This window comes from Anas platyrhynchos, chromosome 8 (assembly GCF_047663525.1).
Source record: "Anas platyrhynchos isolate ZD024472 breed Pekin duck chromosome 8, IASCAAS_PekinDuck_T2T, whole genome shotgun sequence".
NCBI lineage: Eukaryota > Metazoa > Chordata > Aves > Anseriformes > Anatidae > Anas > Anas platyrhynchos.
In genome coordinates, this window is record NC_092594.1 from 38,660,831 (window position 1) to 38,681,920 (window position 21,090).

General features: G+C 41.3%; 1 protein-coding gene across 4 annotated transcripts; it reads left to right on the plus strand.

Moving 5' to 3' along the window:
• The first annotated feature begins 682 nt into the window (after positions 1-682).
• On the plus strand, positions 683-19,538 carry SRSF11 (serine and arginine rich splicing factor 11). 4 transcript variants are annotated; one of them, XM_027463613.3, is made up of 13 exons: positions 683-818; positions 985-1,122; positions 5,910-6,043; positions 10,021-10,130; positions 11,594-11,686; positions 12,801-12,850; positions 14,034-14,161; positions 14,622-14,703; positions 15,851-15,982; positions 16,479-16,568; positions 17,228-17,323; positions 17,940-18,078; positions 18,191-19,538. In XM_027463613.3, exons 2-13 carry the CDS (start codon positions 995-997, stop codon positions 18,383-18,385), a joined length of 1,377 nt encoding a protein of 458 aa, XP_027319414.1. In that variant the 5' UTR covers positions 683-818; positions 985-994; the 3' UTR covers positions 18,386-19,538. The 4 variants fall into 4 exon arrangements, with proteins under 4 accessions (XP_027319414.1, XP_027319413.1, XP_071897884.1 ...); XM_027463612.3 differs by having other exon boundaries at positions 724-818; positions 18,188-19,538; XM_072041783.1 differs by lacking the exon at positions 683-818 and having other exon boundaries at positions 18,188-19,538.
• The last annotated feature ends 1,552 nt before the right edge of the window (positions 19,539-21,090 follow it).

A 21,090-nucleotide genomic window follows, 5' to 3' on the forward strand; every position in this document is an offset into this window, starting at 1 on the left:
TACGTTGTGCTCTGGGCTGTGACCAAGGACTTGGCCCTTTTGGTTTTAACCCCTTTTCAGTTCTCATTTTTCCTCTCACACTGGGAGTCACCGGGCACCACCCCATAGGAAAACTCTGGATATTTCAACCCGGCCTTTATATAAAGCGCTGGCACCTGCCAGTTGTGTGTGAGGCGCTCAGGTTAAACTTGGAGGCAGACACCTGCAAGCGTGGGGGTGAAGCAAGCCGAGGTGGCTCCCCCAGAAGCCATGACAGGGGCTGGGAGGGGCGGCGTTCCCGCACCGATTAACGCTACAAACACCTTGATGCACGTTAACGTTCACATTGGAACGGGCTGCCCAGGGAGGTGGTGGAGCCACCATCCCTGGAGGTCTTTAAAAGACGTTTAGATGTAGAGCTTAGGGATATGGTTTAGTGGGGACTGTTAGCGTTAGGTCAGAGGTTGGACTCGATGATCTTGAGGTCTCTTCCAACCTAGAAATTCTGTGATTCTGGGATTATTTTACAACCACTTTTGGTCCCTCAGGAACCAACAGAGCACTGCGCATGCGCCACACCCGCGGCGCGCACGCACTGAGGCGCCGCAGCCTCCCCCCCCCCAGCCCCACTGCGCAGGCGCCGCCCCCCCCCTCCCCGCGCGTCCCCGGCCGAAGGCGGGAGGGGGCGCGCGCGCACGCGCAGTGGCAGCAGCGGCGGCGGCGGCGGCGGCGGCTCGGTGCGGGCCGCGGGGCTGCGTGCGGCGGCGGGGCGCGCGCGCGCTGCGCCTGCGCGGTGGGCGGCGGCGGGGGATTGTGGGATACTGCGGCCCGGCGGGCGGGTGAGTGAGGCGCCGCGCGGCGCGGTGGGGGCGGCGGGGGCCGGGAGCGGCCCTGACGGGGCCCGGCCGGGCGGGGGGGGCCGCTGAGGGCTTCCCGGAGCCGCCCGGAGCTGGAGGAGCCGCCCGGCCCTCGGCCGCTGACCCCCCTCTCCCCGTGTGTTCGCAGCGGCGGCGCGATGGCCTCCAGCAGCGGCACCGACGTGATCCAGGTGACCAACGTGTCCCCCAGCGCCAGCTCCGAGCAGATGCGGACGCTCTTCGGCTTCCTGGGAAAGATCGAGGAGCTGCGCCTCTTCCCCCCGGAGTGAGTCGGCCCGGCCGCCTCCCCTCCCCCCCTCCCGGCACGCCTCCCGCCGCCATGGCGCCCGGCACGGCTCGGCACGGCCCCGAGCCGCGGGTGTGGGGCCTGGGGGGGCCTTCGCGGCCTCTTTCCCGGCGGAGCCGCCCGTGCTGGGCAGGCAGCGGGGCTGCAGGAGGCTGCTGGGGGCCTGGTCCCCAGCTGGTGTTAAGGACAGCAGCGTGGTTCCCTGGTAAAAGTTGTGCACAAAGCGGGCGGCTGGGGGCTGATCCACAAGCCTGATTGGTGCCATTTTCAGGGAAAAAGGCATCGCAGTGTGAGTTTTTTTATCACTCAGCCTTCAATCGCTGCTAGCCCAAAGCCAGGGGTGCTTGTCCGTCCCGCCAGCCGGTCACAGATCACGCTGAGGATCGGTTTTCTGGGGCTCCGTGCAGTTCCTTTGAGTTGGCCAGCGGTGACTTCATGTCGGGAATTAGGCGCGGAAGGAAGGGGGATGTGTTCGTAGCTGGGTGTGGGACACTGCCAGGCCTGAGCGCTGCTGTGCGAGGGCCGGGACAGCCGTACTGCAGCGGCACAGCAGCGGTGCTCAGCAGCCAACCGAGTGAACTGCATTAAAAAAAAAATGCGGTTATTTGAGGTGCTGCTCGATACTTTAATGTTTTGTCCAGGTTTCAAGAGAGGTTACTATAGGTGAGCTCTGCTTCTGAAACTTTGTACTGTTTTAGATACACATTAACTAAGGTGTCAGAAGATGGCTTCTGTGGTTTCAGAATGAAGTGTTCTGAGGGGGGGAAAAAAAAAGCTCATCCCAGCAGCTCTCTTTTTGGCACAGCTGAGGCTGGCTGTGTGTTCATGAGTTACCTCCTCTGCACCAGTGTGCTGTGAAGTGGTGGCCCCGCGAGACCTGGCTCAGAAGCCTGTGAGGGGTGTGTTGTAGGGCTGGGCTGTGAGGTGGGACAGCTGGCTCTGGAGAGTCTGAATTGAATCCTGGTGTCTGTAGTGTCTGATACTAGTTGGGTACGAGGGGATACCTGTGTTCAAAGGAAACTTTTTGGATTGTGTCCCGGTGTACGTTTGTTTCCACCAGGCTGGGCTGCACTTGCCTGCTGCCTTCTGCCTCCTTTGTTCTGGCATTGGGGGTTTTGTGGTTTCAGCTGGGCTGCTTGATTTCTACAGAAGATCAGTGAGCCGCCTGCCTTTACTCAGTGCCCCTGAGGGCTCGCTGCTGACCAAGGGAAAGGCAGCACGATGCAAATAACTCCAGTGACCCAGATTCCAAGTATCACACAGCAGAAGACTAAAAATCAGTGAAAACATTTGGCCTACATTTCTTAGGTTTCAACTCTGTAAATGAAAGAGGAAGGCAGTGCTTCGCCGTGGAGGGATGTCGGGAAGGGTCCTGAGTATTTATGAAACAGGCAGAGCCATAGAAGAGATGAACGCAGGAGAGGAAATGCATCGTAGCTAAATGGGTCTGGCACAGAGATGGAGAAAATATTGAAGAGCTGCGGGAGTGAGCTTTATTGTGTCTTTGCTGCAGAGTGTAGGGCTTGGTAGAAAAACAGCACGTGTGCAAATTGTGAGTGCATTTAAATTAGCCAAATGTTGTGCTCTTGATGAAAATGAGAACTCGGGGGTTTTTGGGCTGGGGTTAAATTTCTAATTTGACTATTTAAAGTTTTTTTCCCGCTGTTCCCTTTGTGCGGCTGTCCCGGCAGAGATGCTGAGGGCTCTGCCTGGCACCTCGGGACCCGCCGCGGGTCTCCGCTGGGGTGCGCAGGGATCGGTCGCGGCAGGTCCCTGCCGGGCTGCAGCGCCAGGGGGCAGTGCTTTGCTCCGCCGCCACACGGTGCTGCCAGGGGAGGGATGCTCTGAGGGCTTCAGCTTCACTTCACCCTGGAGAGAGGTTTACTTCCTAGCAGCAGCAGGTTCTTTCGTCTCTTTGAGTGCTTTCCAGTTCCTCCTCCTGACTTCTCCCTGCTGTTGGCATTCACCCATTTTTTGGGGGTAAAGGACAAATTAAATGTGTAATTTCTCTCCCTAATCTGACTCTCTCTCTATCCCAGATTGTACCGGGGTTCTTTCTTACACACGCTGTTCCCGGGCACCCGTTTCATTGCTCTCCTCCTCAGCTGATCTCTCTCCTGTCACTTTGATCCTGCTGTCCCCGGTAGAAGTTTGTTATCATCGTGGGCTTCCAGAACAGACACTTCCTTAACTTCTCTCCATTTCTCCTTCTCTGCCATCGTCCATCTCCATTCTAGTTTATTTAATCAGCTGTTACAGGCTTTACATGCTCCTCAGCTTCATGTTGCAGCTGTAATCCACAGCAGGCTCCGTAACTTCTCCTCCTTGTAAAGGAGGGTTTCACCCCTGCTGCTGCTGCTTTTTCCCAACTCCATGACAGGCAGCACTGAAAAGTGGAGGGGATGGACTTTGGAGAGGGCTTGAAAAAAAAAAAAAACAGATACATCCACACACACACTTACATGTTAAAAAAGCTAATTTCAGTACATCCTGTTTAGCCTAAGAAAAGTGACTTTACATCAAAGCTTGAGTACAAAAGGATTTACTGGCAGAACTGCTACCGGTGTTACAGACACCAGTGTATTTTCTGGCCCTGCTCATGTGCAGGAACGGTCCAGTCAAATTGTTATGGATGGAGAAATTTACCAAGAAAAAAACACATTGGATGGAAAACTAACATCTACAGTGCCAAAGCTTAATAAAATTAGGAATGTACATTTTAATGATTTGATAAGCTGGATGACAGTAATTGCAAGATCTTTTCCCTCCTCTGCAATAACTGAAGTGACAGCTAGACGGAGGCGCTCCGCAGAATCCTGGCTTTGCCTGCAGTTGCCACTGGGAGTTGGGTGCTCAGTGAGAAAAGGATGACAACTTGGGCTTCAAAGTGAAGAGCATGGCTGGGTATTTTTACTCTGTTTCTTCCCACTCTGGTATGAATATGGTAATGCTGAAGAGCATCTCTTGCTTGCACAATCGTGTCACTCCAGCCTGCTTCTAGCTTCGTTTTACATGAGCAAGAAGCTTTATGTAAGCGGCAGGAGCGTACCTTCAGAAATCAGATTAATGTTTAAAATGCTGGCTGCGCTGTGTGGGAACGCTGCTTCTGTTTGGAGGCTGGGAGGTGAAGGTTGGAGTGCCCCGCTGCCCTGTTGTGTTTCAGAATCGGTGCAGTGTCGAGCTGCAGTAGGTCGTCGTGTGTCCCAGTGTTTGTCGTCCTGATGTTTGGGAGTTCCTGGTGTGTTGTCTCTCTGTTGGGTTGGAAGGGCCTTCCTTGGCCTCTGCTGTCAGTGTTCTGTTCACAGCCGCAGGTTGGATAGTTCTGGTTTTAATACTTCTAAAAGATAAAAGGCACTGGCTCCAAACTAGTTTTTAATGCCAGATGAGATGTAAAGTACCTATTTAAGGGTAACCTAATATTCGTTTAAGACAGCTGTTGAGTTTATGTAACTTGTTGGGCTGAGCCTGTGCCGGGTGGTGAAGGTTAGGTAGTGTTTTGGCATTCACACTGACAAGAACTTGTAGTAGATGTTGTTCTTGTTTGGTATCAAAGTCATTCTCCTTTCTCCTAAATTCTGACAGGTTCTCTCTCAGGTGATTAAAGACTTGATCGGTTTGCTTCAACTTAGATGAAACAGTTTGGCAGTGGGATGCACTTCAAGAAACTACTACTGTACCTGTACCTGCTTGGTAAAGGCAGGTGATTGTCATGAGGAGTTGTTCAGCATTGCTCAGACCTAGCTCTTCGGAATAATTTGTGTCTGATACTTCAGGGCAGAGCTGAAGGGTGGCTGTATCTGGCCCTGGTTAGAAGCTGGGCTTTGAGGGACTTGCTACTGCTTGCTGCATCTGCTCTGGGTCTTCTGCAGGCATCTCTTAGCTCATCTGCAGCACAGTTGTCTGTGTAACATTTTCTTTTGCTTTCTTGTGGTTGATACCTCCGGCTAAAGGAAAATCTGCACGGTTTCCTGGCTATATGGTCACTCAAAACTTGTGTGGTCTCTTGGATTTTCCATGCCCGAGGATTTTTCCGCAGCTCTGCTGACAGGCACCTGTGTGAGCTGTGGAGTAGGCAGGGACCCGTCTTACAGAGGATTTTATGGTTACTGGTGGGTTGTTCAGAAAGTTTTCACCTGTTAGTGAGATTTCAGCTGTAGTTTTGCCTACATGAATTTCCTGCGTTTTTGGGTTTAGTGCTGTTACTGCTGAGTAGTAGGCATATATTTAGCAGTGCACAGCCCTTCAAAATGAGCTTGGCAGATCTGTGCGTGAGTGTTTGGCTAAGGGAAGTATAATGGAGGTTGGCTTAGAAGCTTTCCTGGAATTGTGTTAATAGGGAAAATCGTAATGGCATTTTGCATCGTTATCCTCTTCACAGTGTACTGCAAAAACCTAACGTGGGGGCTAACGCAGAGAGTATAAAACTGCTGTTCTTGTCAACTTCTGTCGTATATGAAGTAAGATAATCTTATTTCTCTTGAGTACTTCATAGCCTTCCTTTCCCACAGATAGGTCACAAAAACTAATTTGCATGTAGGTGACTGGGCAGAGATGCATCCTGCGTACTAGAATTCATTTCCAATTACAGAAGAGGCAATGAAACTGTTCCTGTGATTTTATGGGAAAGTAGCTTCATCCAGCTGTATTTTTTTACACAGTCCGTATGACTTTCTAGCTTGCTGGAACGGGAGAGACCGTGTTAGTTACAAGTCTCGTAATGGCAGACAAGTTTCCATTTAACTAATTTCTTTTTCCTTCTTTTTCAGTGATTCTCCTTTGCCTGTTTCATCGCGTGTCTGTTTTGTAAAGTTCCATGATCCTGACTCGGCAGTTGTGGCCCAGCATCTGACAAACACTGTATTCGTTGACAGAGCGTTGATAGTCGTACCCTATGCAGAAGGTTTGTGAATTGTTTAATGGCCTATGAAGCCAACATATGATGGCATTTCGTTTCAGTATAGTTCACAAAAATGAGGATTAGTTAAATGTCGAACATACGAGAGATTAACTTTTTGAAACCCTTGGTATATTGCAATTTGCCCATGGATTAAGTAGTTTTTTGTTGTTTAGCAACACTGAATGAAACTGGGGAGTTTAACTCTTACTGGGTTTGTGTGCCTTCAGTTTAGAATACGAACAGTTTAGGCAGAATCACTTGCAAATTATGCCCTTTATCAATTTCAGTGAGATGTTTTCCTAAATGAACTTATGCAAACAGGTCAACATTTTAAGGAAATTTTGCCATAAGTGTTTGCTTTTATCACCTATGATAAATCTCTTTATGGGAACGGTTCCTCCCACCCTGAGAGGACATGGGAGAGTAGATGAACGTTTTGGGAGATGCTGCCACTGCGTTTAGTTGGGAGCTTCCCTGGAAAGCCATTCACTCTCATTGTGAACTCCAATATACCAAGGGTTTGAATAATTATGGTTTAATTGGGAAGTGAGATCTTCCAAGAGGTGCCAAATGGGCACTGGTGCTAGTTTTTATTCCAAGTTTTCTTGTTCAGCCTTGCTATATTTGATAGAATTTCACTAAATAATAAACTCTTCTCTCTGTTATTTGTGTGTGTGATTTTTGTAGTGGAGAAGGCAAATGCAAAGCCCTTCCAGATGACTGAAAAACAGTGGGTCCTCTGCAGCTACAGGGGATTCTAGACATTAACTAAAGGCCAGCAAGCACTCAAGTCCCCAAGTGTTTTCCTGGTGTAACCACTTGTTAACTACATTTTCTCTTCTTCTTTTTATTTTTACATTTTAGGGTGTTACAGTAATTTGAAAGGCAATGAGCAGGGTTTTTGGAACTTAAAAGCAAAGTGCTGAGAAGACACCTCTTCTTGCAGAAGTCTTATTAAACTCTTCTAGACTTGCTTTAGAAGTAATTGATTTCCATTGTACTGTTTCTTGATTTACTTCTGAAATAATGGATTTTCCCAAATTGCTTGAATTAAATACAACCTCTGCAGATTAAGTCATGCTACAATAATAAATCTGGTACACGGCCTGGGTTCAGACCTTTTGCCAAGACATAATGCTATAGAATGTCTTTTGAGGCCTGGGGAGCTGTCTTATCTTTGTATTCCTGCAATTTAAAAGATACGAAAACTTAATTTATGGGCTGTAGGAATCTGCAGCATGACCTTTGACTGAGACTTGCTGCTTTTTGCTAGTACAGAACCCGTTCTGAAATTGCTGTTGAGTTATTGCCTCTGCTTTCGCTAGTTAGGTATAACAGCAGTTGAAAGACATCTCATTCTCCTCTTTATATTAAAGCATGATAAAGTAGCGGTCCACCTGAGCTTATACTGAAATACTCTCCAAGGCCTAAGGTGAAAAATGTTAGTGTTTAACTTTTCCAGTAAGGATAAAAACAACTTTCTCTTTGTCCGTCTGACTTGTCCATTGTGCTTGATGGTGGATAAATCTGGCACATAGAGAAATCTGCCCAGTAGTTTTGGTTTGGACTGGATAAAGAAAATAAACTACCCATTTATTGTATTTTAATGGGCCCGTTTAAGTCACGGGGTTCCTTATGGGCTGTTTCTTGTGGTGGTAAATCAGAATGATAATGGGTTTGGCATACTGTTGTGGCATATCGCAAGAGATGTGTTCAGCCAATAAAGTTGTGCCCCCTGGTTTTGTAATCATATGCTTTTGTCCCTGTATTGGAGTATAGTTTTCCCTCCAAATACATACTGCCAGGCTCCCAAGTCAACAACTTACTGAAGCACGATACAGCAAAATTCTTAAAGCCACAGTGGAATTGCTCACGTGCTTAAAGTCAGGCATATGCTTAACTGGTGTGCTGAACTGGGCCCTTTTTGCTTTTGTTTTCTACTGTGATAATTCTGTATTAATATTGCCTGTCACTAAAGTGAATGTTTATTATCTGTTTAGTGCAGTACTTATCCCCTATATCACAAGTGCACTCCAATTGTAGCATACACAGACATTTTGGTGTTGGCTGTTGCTTTGTGTTATAGAACTATACACAAAGTCTACGGTAAGGTTTAGTATTAATTGTAATTTTCACTGTGATATTCCTAGATTTGGAAGGAACTCTAAGATTAAAGGTGGCTGGGGGGGGTATATAGGTTCTTTGGTTAATGTTTGTTTCTTTTGTCTGTTTCTTTTTCTTTCATTTCTACACATTCATACAGTATTTCATGGTTCTAACAAAGCAGCAGTAAAAAAAACTCTTGAAGCATGAAAATTAACTGGTGAGGGGCCTCATTGCTTTTTTTTTTAAATTGTAGTTTATTTATTTCTAAATACTTTTTTAAAAAACAATTAGAGGATCAGATGCATGATTTTTTTTTAATGAATGCAGATCTTCTATGAGGTGTCTCAAAATAAGTCTGAGGATTTGTATTTAGATGCCAGAAATGTTGTAGTTGCACTAATTTGAAATGTTTAGATATAATTTATAAATATCCTCTGAGACATAATTTTGCATGCAAAATTACCCCATAATCTTTCTGTAGGTATGTTAATATATTTATGCATTAATGCCCTTTATCTAAATGACCTTTTTCCCCCCCTCTCCCTCCATAACTTTTGGTATCTAAATTGATGACAGCTCAATGACACAAGCAAGATAACAGTGCTGTGTATTATACATTTGTTTATATTATCGGCACTCTCAGTATAGGTGGAAGGAACCATTACCTTTATTTAACAGTGGTTTTTCTTTTTTGTTGTTGTGTTTTACAGTTCTTTTCCCTGGTTCAGCCTGAACTATATACCAGGCCCTGCTGAAAATACCACCCAACAGTTTTCTTCTGCAGCTTATCCAGTTTCTCTTAAGTGCCCTGTACATATTGTATGTTTTATGATGAGATGCAGTTTCTTAATATGTATTACAGAAACACTACTGGTATTTGCAAATATATAGTAAAATTGTTTTATTGAACTCTCATTTTGGGGGCTTGGGCACATTAACAAATTAATCCATCTGTATAGGGCTTTTGCTGTTGGATAGAATAAAAAATACCTACATAAGTACTTGTTTCACAGTAGGACCCTTAAAATGATATGTGCAGAGCAGGCAGTAAAATAAGACACTTGTCTTAGTTGGCTGCAAGATTTGGGGCCGGAAGTTTCTTCTGAAATGGCAGTATGTAGCAGCATTCTTGGTACAATAAGCATGGCACATATTGGAACATAAGCATTTTACTGCACAGGTAAGGAATGTGCCACCATATACTGTACGTATGCACCTGCCCACCCACAGACACACACACACAGCGTGTATTTGAAGATCTGCAGACTTTCATTTTTATTTGACAAGTCAGCAAAAGCCCTACGCTTGATTCAACAAAATATATTTCCATACCTTCTCTTAAGTTTTACAAAATTTATATGGTAGGTGTAAAAGAAAACATAGTGAACTGTACCATATTATTAACCCCTAAATCAAACTTTTTTTGTCTTGTGTATCTTGATTTTTCTGTGTGCTTTATAGTGAAGCAGCCGACACGAGTCGTTGTTCATAAAACAGCTTTTGAAAGTTGAGAGCACACCCCTGGAGAACCGACTGTGCTTGCTTACGTTTGGTTCATGACTTAAAAATCGAGTACAGGTGATGAAATCTTGGCAGTGTTAACAAAAAAGTAGTGTGTATTGTGCTATTTTTTTGCTCTAGATACTTAACCATTTGTAGAGAAAAAGGAACAGTCAAATTTTCACACATTGAAGTTTCGTTCTGACAAAAAATTTAATGATAAATATTAATAGACATCAAGCTTTGTATTTTAGCCAACATAAGTACTTTCAACAAACTCAGGTGGTGTATCAGGGAGACATTTTCTGGGTGTATTTGTGTATTTTCTGCTATTGAAATAGAATGCGTTCTAATGCCAGGCTATTTCTCTGCAGGAGTTATTCCTGATGAGACTAAGGCTTTGTCTCTCTTGGCACCAGCTAATGCTGTGGCAGGTCTGCTGCCTGGGGGTGGACTCCTGCCTACTCCCAACCCACTTTCTCAGGTAGGCTTTCCAATTAAGACTGACGTGAAGGGAAACTGTTAAATATATTTTTAGATGCTGATTTAATTATTTTGTTTTTGTTGTGTTTCTTTGATGGGGTGGGGGGCAAATACACTGTGCTAATGCTGATTCATAGAGTGTACTAGCTTGTATACCTTGATGGATAGTGTTACAGCTTTCTGATACAATTTGTGGCAAAGCAGTAATCAGGTGCTAGGTGGAATTCTTCTGTTTCCCTAATATGACACTTCTGGTGTTTCATAACTTCTGTGTTTGTATCTATTTGTTATCCCTCTTTCCTCCATTGTACACTTACTGACAAATTGGGCAAGGAGTAGAGATCTTACAGATGGAAGTTTAAATTTGTGAAGTTTGAGAGAGTGATGTGCTGTGGGGAGAGAACTTCCATTAATACTCCAGCTTAAAGGGGGGAAAAATTGCAGTATGTATTTTCTCTATCTCACTACACAAAAATTCACGTGGAAGTTGAGCAGTAAGAGTAGTACAGTATGGAAGAATTCTGTCAAAGAACATAGCTTACTACGAAAAAGAGAAAGTGCAAGAGTAAAATTAATAGGAGTTAGGCTTCATGAATTCTGCACTTTTCAGATTAAATCTTCGGCTTGTGCTTAGGACTTCATATAGCTTCTGTTACTTCCGATTGCATTGCAGATGTACTTGCCACTGTTCAGAAACTCCTTTTAACCTTATGTAGAGGGAAAAGGCTGAAGTATAATTTTGAAACCTGAAGGTTATGGAAGAAGCTTGTTGCAGACAGCCCAACAATAATTTCTCTGACAGCTTTGTTGAATTGGTTGACAAATGACACTCAAAAGTGCCAGAGAAGACCAAAAGGAAGAAGTGAGAAGTAATGGGAGGGAGAGCAAGACCTCACAGCAACTGTGAACCGTTCGATTAGTCTAAGATCATGAGTTTTTGAGCAGGTCGGTTCCAGTCTGTGTTTTGGTCATCTTGCTTTAAATGGCCGAAAAATGCTGCTCTTTTATGAGGCTTCTAGATCCATGTCTTAAGGAATTCAGACCCGTTCCCCCAGAAGCTTTTTAAACTCTTTGCCATTTTAAACCAAATTATAGAAAAATAAAGAAACATATAAGTGTCTTTTAACATAAAATATGTTAATTTCAAATCCTGAACTGACTTAAATAGGAGGTAATTGGTTCAGAAACTTTTAATGAATTTTCATGGTAACTCTTGACAGAATTTCATTTTAAACTATTTCTTGGATGTATTGGAAGGTTTTACTTTTTTTGCCCCCCTACCTGCTGGGATGCAGTGGAAACACTCGTTTTAGAGTATTTATAGCAAGTATTCTTACTGACCTTGCTATAAAGTTTTCTCTGGCTAGCTTCAAATCTCCATGCGTGTAATGCTTGTAAACCTTGAATTATCAGCCTTTTATCGATTTTTAATATGGTTTTGACTAATTGCTGTCTTTGTTACAGATTGGTGCTGTTCCTTTAGCTGCTTTAGGAGCTCCTGCTCTTGATCCTGCCCTAGCTGCTCTTGGGCTTCCTGGAGCAAACTTAAACTCTCAGGTATGTCACACATTCTAAAACTGGCTTTATTGTCCCTAGCACGTCAATAGATGCGTTAAGATTCGTGATGCTTTTAGTGTTCACCAGTGTATTAAATACCAACGTGAAGATCAGGAAGTACTGTATTTGGGTTTGAACGAGGGTGACATTGCTGGTAAGGCGCTGGTTGGACCAGATGGTCTTGGAGGTCTTTTCCAACCTTTATGATTCTGTGATTCTAAAACATCACCAAAGGCTTATATAAGAACCAAATACTGTACAGAGAGCATGTTCTGTGGATAAACATTGCATTAAATTATTAATGCTTCCTTAAGAAATCCTTCATTTAGCATTCTGTTTCTGCATGCCACACAAAACCAAATAATAGTGGCAATGAAATAAAAGAAGCAAAATAAACATTCGAATTGCAAATTAGAAAAACACACATTTGGAGTGATGAATCACTCTTTCTTTTTTTCTTTAGGCCTGTAGATTGTAAAGCTGTTTGGATTCAGCAAATCGCTGCCTCCATATAAATTAATTTATCGTGAACAAAACATTTTGCTTTGTTAATGTACCATTGGTTCGTGATGTTACCAGTAGTGATAATACATGGATTTTCCTAAGAGCTATAAAATACATTTTGTAATTAAATTCTTAGAGTAAAGGAGCTTTTGCATATTTAGAAGTTGACATTGAAGACTTCCCATGGGCATGTGACTTAGTTCCCTAATGAGTTTGCTATTCTCTTGGAGTGACAGAGAAATAACTTGCAAATACCAGAACTATGTAGCAGTTTGCATTTTGAAGTGCCTTGGTACCACCCAGGAAAGGCTGTTTGGCTCCTTTGGGGGAAAAAGAAGTACTTAAGCATCCATGAAATGTAGTGGTCAGACCTTCATCCCCACCCTTGCCCCCATCCACAAGTTTTAAAATAGAGTGGTGTATCTTTCTGTTGGTAACTTATTGGGGGGTTGTTTTTTGTCCTCGTCCCCCTCTATTTTTCTTTCCATCTGTAGAGATTTTTGTATAGATACTGCTGGGATTTTTGTATAGCCACTGCTGAGGGTGGGGATAATCTTAAGCACATGCATCTTCCAACATGCTTTTAACTTTTTTTTTTTTTTCCCCACAGTCTCTTGCGGCAGATCAGCTACTAAAACTTATGAGCACAGTGGATCCAAAGTAAGCTTCAGTATTTACAGATGTTTGTACAATACACTTAATCTTGGCAATTACATCTGTGATTCAATATCCAGTCTTTCGGAGAAACCTATTATCTTGGAAATCTGTTGTGGGTTCTATTTTCTGTAGTAAGGGGAAGAGGGGTAGGAAACTAAGATTATTCAGCCTTGTATCTATGGAATAACACCAGTCCATCCCTGGAATTTCATTGTGTTAAAGACAGAAATTTAGTTTCTTGTATGACATATTTGCTAGAGGGGCAAAACAAGCTATGGCCAAGAATATTCTAAAGTGAGCAACAGTTGTAAAAGACTAGAATAAGAATACATATGTTATGTTACAGCTGTCAGAAGGTAATAAAAGATAGCAGATCTACTTACTTTATAGAAGGAGCAAATAACAATAAACACATGTCTTTGCTAGTTTTTATTTAACTTTATAGAAAAGCAACAATTTTGTCCAAAACGTTATAACATGTGAAGAGCAAGTAGGGAAGCACTGTTCTTGTATTAAGTCAAAGCCATCTGATCTATAGCGGTGGATAAAGCTCGATGTGTTCTACCTTCATTTTTAATTTTATTCCAGTATATTATTCTCTTTTAAATTGACATTTCTGTAAGTAGAGAACGTACAACTAATTGAACAAACTAGTTATCAAGGGTAATATATTAAATAATATCAGCCAGAGGTATGTTGGGTATGCCTGATTGTCTTTAAAACTACCATGTAGAGCAGAATGTATGAAATTTAATTTTCATCACTGTTTGCGGGGTTCTCAGTATGGCTTATAGAGTGGAAGCTGACTTTCTAGTGTGTAATGTATTGTTTCCTGTGGAGCTGCTCTTTCAGGTGATGAAAATTGAAATTGCATTATACAAAAACGTACTGAAAAGTGTCGTTAGAAACTTGCCTATGCAAGACGATGTGAACTTCCCTACTATTTAGAGCTTACTAGAATTCTAAAGCCACATGTGCTAGTATTTTATACAACTGTTGTCACTACAGGCTTCATTCTGGACTTTTTCATCATAAACTTCTCTGTTATCTGAGTGATGCCAAAATGCAAACAGGTTCTGGTTCACTTGGATCAGTCATTTTGGATAGGCTATAAACTGACAATGGAGGATTGTGGTTTTTGGATTCTGACGTACTGAATAGATAAAATTCTGTTTTTCTCTTCCAGGTTGAACCATGTAGCTGCAGGTCTTGTTTCGCCAAGTCTGAAATCAGATACCTCCAGTAAAGAAATAGAAGAAGCAATGAAAAGAGTACGAGAAGCACAGTCATTAATTTCTGCTGCTATAGAGCCAGGTAATTTTAAATCATGGAATTTTCAATTCAAGGTTTTTTTCCCACATAGTGTATGGCAAAAAGTAATGGTCAGCACAATATTGGCTTAATGCTTTCATGATCTATGGTGACTGAATTGATAGTTCACAAGTGTTTAATTGTGCTACAGTGTTAATGCTGCAAGTGTCCCGCAGAATGATGCAGGAAATCTGTTTGTTTTCCAAAATTGACTTGATTTGAAGATAGCAAAACGCTTGAGCTTCACCTGTTTGAAGCTCATATCGCCATCTCTGAGACTTCATTGGAAACAGCAAGAGACTTAACTTTGACATCCTTGATAAGTTTGTTCATGGCAATGTTTTCCTTTAATTCCTGAGCTGTAGAAGTTAGTAAATATTTTTCTATTTTGTAGTTTTCTAGTTTTTGATTACTAAAATAATGTTAGCATCTCTTTAACTATAGTTTTCCTTTCCAACTCCAGATAAAAAAGATGAAAAACGAAGGCATTCAAGGTCAAGATCACGCTCGAGGAGGAGGAGGACACCTTCTTCATCTAGACACAGGTAGTTACTGCATTTACTTAAAAACACAAACAAAAAAACCAGAACAATTTCTTCAGAATTACTGCTTCAAAGTGATGCTGGACTCATGGAGGCTGACAAAAAAAAAAAAAAAAAAAAGAATGCAAATGTTCTAAAGAAACTACGACCATGGTTTGGCTTGAATATAGTGTGAGGTGAAGGCCTATTCTTGTCTTTATAGGAAAGTTGAGAGGGTAATGCTAGCAAAAATATCTCAAAAATACCTTAAGCCACTGCAGCAAGAACTTAGGAACAGTAAGAATGGGACATCTTCTGACAGGGCTTCCTTTTCTAGGAGTGTTTGGACTGTTATTTAATAACTTACAGTTTCTTGTTTCAGATAGGAAATGGCATAAAGCCTTGATTTTTACATAGGTCTTACTGCTATCAACACTTAAGCTACCATAGGCAGTCCATTTTGCACTAGTTCCTTAAACCTCTTTACTTTCTTCAATCTCTTTCCAGTGTGCCTATGTAATTATAATTTGTCTTAGAAGGAAGTACTGAGAAATTTCTGTGAGCATGATTATTGATGTACATTGAACGTTTATCTGTGAGCTGCTTGTTTCTAGTATGTGCAGCAATTCAGCGTGGTGGAAGTTACCCAAGTCAAAAATCAAAACCTAGGTCTGTGTGGGTATCCTGACTAAAGATCTTAATACTGACCTACCTAAACAAATGCATTGTTGGCTTGTCACCTCCAATTAAGCAGTCCATGCTAGCCGTCCGTGCAAAGCCATTTTAACTATGTCCCTCTCATTTGTAGTTCTTTGCTATTTGTATATTCTGTAATTGACCCTTATTTGGTTTTAGCATTTTAAAATTGTTCTTCACATTTCAATGCGACTTGCCATTTTTTCTCTACTATAGGACTGTTATTTTTTCACAATGAGTGTAGTAAGAGAGCTGACTAAAGCATCATTTTTTCTTTCATGTCTAGCATTTGTGCACTCCCTTTTTTCTGTTTCCTCAGTGGACTGAATATGACACCTTGGCTTGGTTTTCTGTACTCTTTATTCTGTTTTCTGTATCATTGCACTGCAATACTGTCAGTATTGAGATGATGAATTCTGAATAGTATATCAGCATTTCGTGTGTTTAACTCACATGTCCAATGTATTATTGGTAGACGGTCAAGAAGCAGATCAAGGAGAAGGTCCCATTCAAAATCGAGAAGCCGGAGGCGATCTAAAAGTCCAAGGCGAAGAAGGTCTCATTCCAGAGAGAGAAGCAGAAGATCTAGGAGCACATCCAAAACCAGGTAATCCTTCACTAAACTTACTGTATTTTCTAGAAATTAATTTAAATCCTGGTGTTTAATTAAAAAAAAAAAATCCGGGGAAAAATGAACAAACAGCTCTTTAATAGCAATCTCTTGTTGCATCTTTTTAGTTTGTCCTACACATGTGCAGTTAGTCATAAAACGAGGTAACGTGCTTTTCCTAGGAGTCAACAGTTGCAGCATGCATTAGCTGAATCATGCTTTAGCTATCGTTAGAAAACAGGAAATGTAGGTATCTAGACTTGAAGAGTTTGTGTTGTTCATGCACAGTAGTTATAAAAGAGCTCTTCTTTTATTTCTCCATAAATGTCATCTTTCTTCTTTTCCATTAACATAATATAACTGGCCCAGAAATAAAAGAAATAATTATGCTATCCAATGTAACTGTCATGTCTTCATTCACTTTCTGATATAGCAGTAGTAGTGAATACATGAATAGTCTGAAAATGACTTAAAACGTGTATTTTACTAAAAGGGATAAAAAGAAAGAAGAGAAAGAGAAGAAGCGTTCTAAAACTCCTCCCAAGAGCTACAGCACAACTAGACGATCTAGAAGCACAAGCAGGTATGGTAACTTGAAAAATTTCTGTAGTCTCTATTTCCAGTGTGCTTTATCCACTTCATAGAAGGAACATTCTTGTATTTAATAGGATGATGATTGATGCAGATATATTGGATGCATGCGCATGTGCTTGTACAAGTGCATATGTACTCTCTACACCTGTGTCTCTAAGATTATTTTTTTTCCTGTAATTTTCTGGAGGTATCATTTGGGCTTAGAATAGTTTCTCTTTGACCCCAAAGCACAGTACTCCTTGCTCTGTATCACTTTTAAACTATTTCCTGGCTTCTGGAATATATACTGGCATGATGTATAGTCGTGTTCTTTTTGAAAGTGGCTTTGAAAATCTACTTAGTGTAGTAACAAGAACAAATTGTTTTGTGTCTGTTATGGATAAATTAAGAGTCAGCATCCCTAGAAGAGTTGAAACTGTTCATTTATTCATTAAGGTGGTGGTAGAATAGAAAACAGTTTACTCTGCTGATCAGCAACTGCAGGGGTTCTGCAGTACTGCTAATAGTAAATATCAATTTACATTTATAATCCATATTTATTACATTTTGACCAGTACTAACTGTGGAGCCATGGATGCATTTGTAGCTTAAAAAAATAAAAAATAAAAAGGAAAAAAAAAGAAAGGCTTTAATCTCTGTTCCTTACAGAGAAAGACGACGTAGAAGAAGCAGGAGTGGAACACGGTCACCTAAAAAACCCAGGTCTCCTAAAAGGAAAATGTCCCGGTCCCCATCTCCAAGAAGGTCAGTACCAACTGGCTACAAAAAGCTGGTGGAAAATTCTGAACCTGAACTTACAGTAAAGATCACAGTGGGGTCAGCTCGCAGGTGGTTTGTTTGGCATGTTTCTTCTACCTAGGCCGTGGGTTGACTTCTTAAGAGAGAGTGGATCTCTGCTGCCTGCTTCCTTTTGTCATAATTTAATTGGCTTCAAGCATAGAGCTTGTTAGTACCAAGAGTTCCAAAATGAGGTATTCTAGGGGTGAGGAGTAAGAGACATCCCGAGTTCCTGGCCTATTTGGCTCTATACAGTACTGGTCAATTAAATTCTATGTGGCCTAGCCATATTATGATCATTTTTCCCTAAATGTGGAAGTTGCGGTTCTCCTTAAACCGCTATAATGTTGCTATTCTTAACAAAAACATTTATTAGGCTTCACTTTGCAGTGTTTGTTTTTGATCTGGAGCCAAGAAATCAGCATGTTTGGTTATTTTCTGAAAGCAAATGGTGCATCTTAGTTGCACATGACTCTTTCTCCGTTTAGATTTTTAAAAAACAGTGGGTAACAGTCTGGATGTAATTTGTGTTCTATTTATGGAATGGTGTGACTGTGATTTTCATTCTTCTTAAACATTATAGGCATAAAAAGGAAAAAAAGAAGGATAAAGACAAAGAGAGAAGTAGAGATGAGAGGGAACGATCAACCAGCAAGAAAAAAAAAAGCAAAGACAAAGAGAAGGATCGAGAACGAAAATCCGAAAGTGATAAAGATGTGAAAGTATGTTTTAAAAACCTGTTTATTCACCACCTTTACTGTAGCATTAACCTTAAACCCTCAGGGGCTTTGAAAGCAAATTGTAACTTTTATTTTTTTTATCTCGGCGAAGCAGGTCACAAGGGATTATGATGAAGAAGAACAAGGATATGACAGTGAGAAGGAGAAAAAGGAAGAAAAGAAAATGGCAGATTCTTCTTCTCCTAAAGTGAAGGAGTCTGCAGCAGATAAAGGAAGCGGAGATTCATCAAGGGAGTCCAAAGTAAATGGGGATGATCATCACGAAGAAGACATGGATATGAGTGACTGAATTTTGCCTTTGCAGTCAACACAGCTGCAGACGTGCATCAGTGTCATTCCTGTGTGATTCTTTTATGCTGTACTTGTTAATCCTAAATCTAGATGTATACAGCTCTAAGCTATATATGGTTTGTAAAGCTCCTGATACTAACTCCCATCAAAAGCTTTATAGAAAGGTAACCATTCTTGTTCCGGACGAAAGGGATTGCGTATCCAAGCAATCTTTACTAACTCGGTGATGCTTCAAGCAAAAGCAAAAAGCTGCATGCATCTACAGCAGGCATGGACTGTTTGTTGTATGACCTCCTTTAGTAAATCAGCTCACTTATGATAGTGTTTCTAGAATTTGATTCATTGCAGTAATAGAGCAGTATAGGGAATGCACTGACTGCATGTTGATTGTGGCAGAAACATCCTAAATGTTCTAAAATCTTACAACATATGGTGGATCTACTTAAGGGTCTTAAGTGTGACTACACAGAAAATGACAGTACATCTGAAAATAACCATTCTGATATAGGTAGGGTTTTTTGTTTTGTTTTTAAGCCATACAGCTGGGCTTTTTTGTTCGTTTTGTTTTGTTTTTTTTTTTTTCTTTTTCCGGTGGATTTTGTTTGGCTTTGACAAAGTTAAAATGCACTGACCTTTTTGAGGACTTATTTTAATCTGTCAGTTCAAATCCATCCCAGGCAGCAAAAAGTGACAAGTTGTAATGGTTCTTAGCTTCTCATCTTGGGCCTTGGGAGTGAAAGTCTCTGCTTGAACTGTACCCGGTGATTAAAGGTTGATTTGTGCAGTTTTCATAATCCAGGTTGTTTTATTTGTTAATGAGCTAGACGTATTGCAAAAAGGTAGTGCATTTTAAAATTGATCTTTGTATGCTTTTAAAAGCAAGTCTACTTGATAATGTACTTTCTACTTGATCTCAAGTTGTATAAACTAATAAATTTGTGTTACTGTCACTGCAGTAGTAATCTTATGCACACAGTGATTCCATGTTATATGCAAAGTAGGTAGGCAAGCTGTTTTCTTAGTTACAGAAGTTCAAGAGCTTTTACTTTTGTGCAGGTAAAAAGACAAAAGTAGGCTACAGTCTGTGCCATGTTGATGTACAGTTTCTGAAATTGTTTTACAAACCTTTGATAATAAAACCCGTAAACTTATATTCCTGTTCCTATAAAACTTTACTGGTATTTATTTACGCCACTGAATGTGTGAATCTTTACCTCATTCCTTTTTAGAGAATGCATTTTTCTTCATCTATGTATTTCAAAAAGACTATAACAACTCCATCTTTTTAAAAATGAAGTACAGTGACAAAACTGTTAAGCCTGCCATTTTAGCTTGAGTTAAATATGTTATATACTAAAAAGAATTCTTTTACTTCGTTTGGGAATAAAGGGAACAGGCTGAAATGGTAATCTAGAGGTGTTAGGGGGCAAATACTTTAAAGAAACATATTTGTAAATTCTGTGTTTTCATTGAAGTATGAACATTCATCTTTATTTTTAGGATGCTGATGGAAGACAAAGAAACAGGAAGCAGCAAGTGCTTTGTACGTATAAAATAGGCTGTTATGCCAGGAACTGAAACCTTACTGGTTAGAATCAGTAAGTTTTGGAATAAAACTGTAAGTGGTGCTTGAATTTTAGAATCTGATGAGTCAAATCACCTTTTTTTTAAACTGTCCTTTTGCCCTAGGCAAAGTGGAACTTGCCATTTAGATATGAAGTGTCATTTTTTAGAATTTGTAGAAATGTAAATTTTTACCAACTGTTTGAAGTATTTTGTCAATACAGAGAGGTATATGTCATAAAAGCAGTTCTAGCCTTTTATTTCTGACAGTGCAGAGAACCTGATAGTTCTTGTAACAAAATACAGACACGGACAAGGTGCATGATGTCTTCATAGATGTGCCTTTTTAGTTGTCAAGGTATTTATATGTGAAGTATAAGAACATAAAACAATTTATAGTAATAAAGTAAACCTCCTTGATCCTTAGACCTCGTTGTTGTGAAAGTCATTAACATGCTGTAATGAAAGGGCTAAGTCAGATCCTTACCAGTGTATTGAGCTAAAGGTGCTAAAGCCGGGGCTGACGTATACAGTGCTACGTTTAATTAAGTTAAATGATTGGTGGTTTATTTTAGTAACGAAGTCTGTGTTGTGCATTAACTGGGTACCTCAGGCTGCCCAAGCCTAAATGTGGAGACTGGAGAAACAAGAGCGTGCGTTCTCAGGCTACATTTCCTAATTGTGCCCATTTTACTGCCTTCCAGCATGCCAGCGTGTCTCGGCTGGCTCTTACGGGCTGCTGGGTGCTTTAGGAAACAGCTGTACCAGGTTGGTGCTCTTCAGTATCGGTGCAGAGCTCAGTGCTGCCTTCCTCCTGCAGGGCTTGCACACGCTGTGCCCATGTCCATGTACACCAGCTCTTAGAGTGCAGACTGAAAAAGATCTTAACGTTGGATTGATAATTGACAGATAATTATTACTGAGATCGCCTCCCTCTTGAGGTGAAGCTTTTCAAGTCGTGTAACAAGTCTCTGCCTTACTTGAGTAGTTTAATCCTGATTGAGGAGCAGCTGCTCCTGTCCTCTAGCATTCCTGGAAGGGGCTTTAAGTTAAAGTAATAACTGGCAGAATGTTTTTTTCTGCTTAAAATTGCATTGAGAGTTGGTCAGTGAGGGTTGCCAGTTGTGAACTGATGACTGT

Coding starts and splice junctions, on each gene's coding strand:
- SRSF11 (XM_027463612.3), top strand. CDS start 995: ATGGCCTCCAGCAGCGGCACCGACGTGATCCAGGTGACCAACGTGTCC. Junction 1,123..5,909: donor CTGCGCCTCTTCCCCCCGGA/GTGAGTCGGCCC, acceptor CTTCTTTTTCAG/TGATTCTCCTTTGCCTGTTT. Junction 18,079..18,187: donor AAAGTGATAAAGATGTGAAA/GTATGTTTTAAA, acceptor ATCTCGGCGAAG/CAGGTCACAAGGGATTATGA.